General features: G+C 37.8%; 1 protein-coding gene across 1 annotated transcript; it reads left to right on the plus strand.

Moving 5' to 3' along the window:
• The first annotated feature begins 220 nt into the window (after nt 1–220).
• On the plus strand, nt 221–5307 carry LOC115229070. The gene is made up of 7 exons (XM_029799496.1): nt 221–303; nt 340–487; nt 519–640; nt 713–931; nt 2275–2358; nt 4984–5013; nt 5221–5307. Exons 1-7 carry the CDS (start codon nt 229–231, stop codon nt 5305–5307), a joined length of 765 nt encoding a protein of 254 aa, XP_029655356.1. The 5' UTR covers nt 221–228.
• Nucleotides 5308–5998: the final 691 nt, after the last annotated feature.

Here is a 5998-nt window from a genome sequence, read left to right on the forward strand (position 1 = left end):
ACTTCTTAAAATCCTTCTTTAAAATATATAAAATGAAGAAATAATTAATATTATCTATATAATATATTTTAAGAGTATTTTATTTTTCATTAAAATGACATCAAAAAATTATTTATCGTTTTTCTGGGTAATATTCAAGACGGTTTCTTGTTGAGTGCACTCTGAAATATTATTATTATTAAAACTCAATACTATTTGAATTATGAATTAATTAGATTGTCATGTTATATGTGTTCAGATTTGAACAATCTAAATAATAAATTAAGAGATAGACGACTCTTACTGGAAACACGTATGCTTGAGGTTAGTGTCAATACGATGTGTATCAATTATTTATAGAATTCGAATGTTAAAAACACGTCCCCTGGGTCTCCTGGAAGCAACAGCAATTCTCTGCAGTCTGTCCTAGAACAGAATTCCTCGACAACTGCCAGCAATACTCTGACTAAGCCAAAGAGAAGACGGAAGAGCAGTACATCAGACATTTGTTTATATTAAATGAAATCACGCATTTCTAGCACCCAAAAATGCCAGACTGAGTGGGAGTTGGGTCGTCAATCCTTCGAAAATATCGACGACACAGAAGTCGATTTCAGATTTTGTCACTTTCTCGGTAGAGAGTGACGGAACATCCACTCAGGTATGATTTAATTATAATTATGTTTACTTGTCTCGAGCTTGTGTGTTTTCATAATTATTTTTAATTTTACAGACCGACATTTCATACAAAGATTTGGAAATGTTCGACACACTAAATTCAAATCAATACATTTCAAGAGCAGAGTTGGCCAATCTGGTATTCCTTTTTTCGATTAATCTGAAGGAATTAAAGTTCCAAGATAGCCTTGCAGTCAAAGATCGTGAGATTGCGTCTCTGAACGCCAGCATAGAAAGATATTCTTCCTTCATCAAAGAAATGCTGATTGAAAAGGTCTGGTTGAATAACCAACATAGGACGTGTACGAGAGGAAAGTAGTGAGGGATCGAATTCGAGAAGACACAGTTCGCCTGGGGAGCATTTCGATGGACAGACACGGACACTCCTACGTTGAAGTGTGGAATGACGGGAAAGAGTATGACATTGTCAGAATGTATGCACTTGCTTGTGGCAATTGAAAGGAGACAGGACGCCATTGCAGTGGAGAAAGAGGAGGTTGAGAAACTTCGGAAAAGTTTGAATAAACGAAAGTCGAATATTTCGAAGGAGATGAAATCAGGGTTTATTTTCGAATTTTCAATTGAAAAGTGGATTTGGTGCAGCGACGGATTATCACGAACAGGAGGAGGTCTACAAACTGCGTGCCATGTCGTTAAAGAAGGAGGAACTTGACCGTCAAGCTGATATTGAGAAATTAGACCGAGAGAGGGCAATTCACCTCCGGGAAATAAAGAGAATAGCGAATGAGGATTCCTCAAGGTTGTTATGTTTTAGTGAGAATAGATTCGCCAATAATTGCATCCTCAATTCACAGTACTTGATGCTGCACTTGATTGGGAAAGGCGGTTTTTCTGAAGTGTACAAGGCCTTTGATTTGAAGAAGCAGACGTACGTTGCTTGTAAAATACATCAACTGGCCAAGGAGTGGAAAGAGGAGAAAAAGGATAACTATATAAAGTAAACTTATTTCTTGATTGATAGACACGCTGTGAGGGAATACGATATCCACAAACAGTTGGATCATCCCCGGATAGTTAAGTTGTACGACGTATTTGAGATTGACAACAACTCGTATGCTACTTTTCTTAGTCTTAGATTCTGCACTGTTATGGAGCACGTCAAAGGCCCAGATCTGGATTTTTACCTTAAGCAGAACAAGGTCATAAGTGAAAGGGAGGCCCGCTCTTTGATTACTCAGACAATATCGGCCCTTAAGTATCTAAACGATATCAAACCACCTATTATACATTACGATTTAAAGCCTGGTTTTGTGTATTGTATTTAACAACAGGTAATATCCTACTTTGTGACGGCTCAACCTGTGGAGAAATTAAAATCACCGATTTTGGCTTGAGCAAAATAATGGATGAAACAAACTACAACCCTGACATTGGAATGGACCTTACTTCACAGGGAGCGGGAACTTATTGGTTTCTTTTTTTGTTTTAGTTATAGGTATTTGCCACCTGAGTGCTTTATCGTATCTGCTGAACCTCCCAAAATATCTTCTAAGGTGGATGTGTGGTCAATCGGAGTTATTTACTTCCAGTGCTTATACGGGAAGAAGGTCTGGCCTTGTTTTTATTTGACAGCCATTCGCCAATCACCTTTCACAGAATGCTATTTTGGAGAAGAATGCCATTCTAAACGCGACTGAAGTTATATTCCCCTCGAAACCCATTGTAAGTCTTGATGCGAAGGTACGGACACGTTTCTTATATTCAAGTCGTTTATTCGAAAATGCCTGACTTATCAAAAAGATTTAAGGCCTGATGTGCACATGATTTATATGAGTATTCATAAATGACATTGCTTACGTTATTTCTGTATTGAAAATTTTGTTTTTTGCATGGTTGGATTTGCTTCGGAGGTAATTCATCTTTCATAAGGGAAATTCTCATTTTTGTGGGAGGTTTTTGCAATACTAAACAAAGAATTACTTAACTTTATTAAGAAAAAATTTATAGAAATAGTCATAAACGTCAGACTCAGTTTTAAGAAAAACATAAACGAGTGCAACCAGTGAAATTACCCCAACGCAAATATGAGCAAGAACTGAAGGTATATACCCTGGATAGAAATAAATCTGATATAAAACACAATGATTAATACCTCAGACACTTTAGTCAATGTGAGAACAAAGATCACAGATAATACGAATATTCTGTTAAATTCGACTTTTCTGAAGAAATGGACATTGTCGTAGAACGAGCAAATATACATCAGACTACAATAAGCTTAACTGATCACTACTTTGAAAATGATCGAACAACAATGACGATTATGTTACCTAAAACCATTGCAGTTGACGTGCACACAAGTCGACTAAGAGTCAGCACTATACAAATGTGAAGGCAAAATAAAAAAAAGAGCAAAAAGTCATTTCTAAAAACATTACAAGCAGTACCTTTTCACTGCGTTAGCGGAAGCAGTGGACAAGAAAAAACATTCGGTGATCCCATTGACTGCCAAGCACAGCACATAAACAGAATAAAGCTTCAACAAACCTAGGAATACATTCAATAAGTGGACCATTGGCAACAGAACTGAGCTTGTTCCCTCCGTACAGATCGAGCAGAACACGCGAATAAGATTGTCCGAATGAAGCAATAAGCAACCCGATAAAAAATAATAATTTGAATGTGTTAATGAGGAATTGCAGTGAGGTATGAACGTCCACATGTGAGCACTAATCGACATAAATAAACTAACTTGTTCCAAACAAGATTTTCCTCGTTCTAAAGACTTTGCAAAAAAAACATATGCTGTCTCCTCAACAGGCAAGAAAATATAACGCACTGCAATGGATCCGAGGCTGCTAACGACGTCATATAGTCCTCGAATAAGTAAAAACTCAAACCGGCTGTCTCAACCATGTTCATGACAGCCATAATGTATTTCTCGGATTCACCCAAAATTTGCTTAATGACAGATTGTTGACAGAATGTTCCGACAACAACTAACTGTTCTCTGGAGGGAATGGCTAACTTTGTGGGAACAGGAAGTGCAAAGATACCGTTTTTTGACATCTCTTTACAAATACAGGATAAATAAAAAGCCAGAAAAACAAAGAGATATAAAGCCTACAAAAATGAACTAACCAGGTACCCTAGCGTAGACAAAGGCCATAACACCACACTCTGGTCGAAAATACAAAATGAGAAAAGAAAAAAATGTGTAGGTTAAGTTCGCCACAAGTTCAGAAATAACCTCAGAATATAATTTATAAATACCTTCAGACGACTCAACCAGTAGACATTGGCTATTATAATAAAGGGATATGTGAGTATCTGCAGAATAGCAAAGGAAATAGTCCAAAATATTGCCACCGAATAATCGCCTGTCCAAATAACGGGATCAGTCTCCACAAATAAAAACCAGGAAAAAGAAACAACTAACCCAATCAAAACAGAAAACGGAATCCTAACACAATATACACAACGTAGAATACATGGCCCAGACGTGATTTACAAAACATTGTGGATTAGCAACGCTAGTGCCACAACATGCCTTGAAAACTGGATCAAAGCTCAGATTAATAATTGACCCATGAAGAAGCAAAATTCTTAAAAATATAATCAAATCAAATGCCTGGAACGAGCTCCAATCGTAGAAATGGACAAATATCTCAGCGTGAAGGCATTGCAGATGTATGAAAATACCGCCACTATTATCTACAATTTAAATGAATAAAAAACTCGCAGTGGAACGTCATAAATCGTTTGTCTTAATGCTTTAGCTTCGTCATCACTATAAGACATAATTACAATAAGATAGAGTTTAATTATAATAAATAATTTTTAATTTAAAAACCATCACTGTACAAACCGGCTCAAAATCTGCAACAAGTTCCAAGAATACGAGAACATTAATTTATTAACGCCTCGTTCCAGATGAATTGGTGCCAAAAGTGGACCTAATTTTTACACGCACGTAGTTACTGAAGATTGAATAGATAACAGTATCCAAATCATTATAAGGCTAGAAGGCAAGGATTAGCTTTATTCGAGTTAGTCAACTCTAGCAACACTAACTTAGAATATTGCACCAATGGCTGGACACTTTTATAAATCGAGTGAAGAGAGCGACAGGTCACATCCGGACAAACAGATTTCAGAAGGATTTTAGTAAATCAGTAGAAGGATACCAATAATTAGATGTACTATGGATTATTTGATGTTCTGAGCGTATATGTGAAGTGAGCGTCGTAGCTTTCTATTGAGTGAAGGAAGCATCGTTTGAACTAATTGAAGAAAAATAGATTACTAAATTACTTTTGGTGAGAACAAGTTTTTCTTTGAATTTTTATTCGTGATTATTTTTAGGCCAGTCGCTCTCGAGTACGGAATACACAGGTATTTTGTCCTCTTTAACTCTTCGGGCTGAGCACTGGTGGCATCGTCGAATAAATTTATTGGAAACAAGTTGTTGTAATAGATTTTTACTTTTAGTCTCTGTTCAACATTTAATTTATCATTCTGTTAATGATTCCTTTTTTCTCACTTTGAATCATTTTCTCATATGACAGCTTGTTTTTCTTGTCAATTATCCAATTCCTGCAGAGGTTCGCTGATGCTCTCATGCGATCTGTATTTCCATTTATCCTGCGCCGGGCTCTCCATGGCCAGCTCGGTCATTATCCAATGTAAAAGTGCCCGCGGTGCCTTAGTTTACTCAAACGCTCAGTTCAAATTTCCGGGACCATTTCATCTTTTTTGAACTTCTCAAAATCTCATCGGTTTTAAAAGCGAATCCTCTATCCCGGCCAGGATTTCAAAATCGGCCAGGATTTCAAAATCGGCCAGGATTTCAAAATCGGCCAGGCTTACTGTGGCCAAATCCCTTGCAATCTTGATCGACCTGGTGCTGGCTTCCAGCATTCATTGCCACTGGTTCAATCTATTTTCTTTTATTCCCGTTTGTTTTAATTCTACACCTATTCTCTCGCGTGTGCAAAAACACGTTTCTTCCGCTCTGCGGATTAAAAACCGCTGTACATCCTATGTTAGTTCAGAGTTTAACTCCAGTTGGCTGTAAGGAGACACCCTCAAAACGAACCGGACTTTTAGAATTGCGTTTTTCCCGTACAGTTCAAGGCAAACTCGTCCAGGGCGTTCATCTCCTCTGTGTCTCCTCGGTCTGATGCTGTCTTAAATCAACTCCACGAAAAACACCCCCACTTCCCTGCCGACCTCCATGCAACACCATCGTTAGATCCAGTTCCGCTTATCCCGATCACCTCATCTGAAGTCTCGACCGCTCTGAGATCTTTTGCGTCTAGCAGCACCCCAGGAATAGACGGCCTAAAGGCCATTCATTTCTGCGACCTCTTTCCCCATT

This window comes from Octopus sinensis, unplaced genomic scaffold, assembly GCF_006345805.1.
Source record: "Octopus sinensis unplaced genomic scaffold, ASM634580v1 Contig11667, whole genome shotgun sequence".
In the NCBI taxonomy this organism is placed as follows: domain Eukaryota; kingdom Metazoa; phylum Mollusca; class Cephalopoda; order Octopoda; family Octopodidae; genus Octopus; species Octopus sinensis.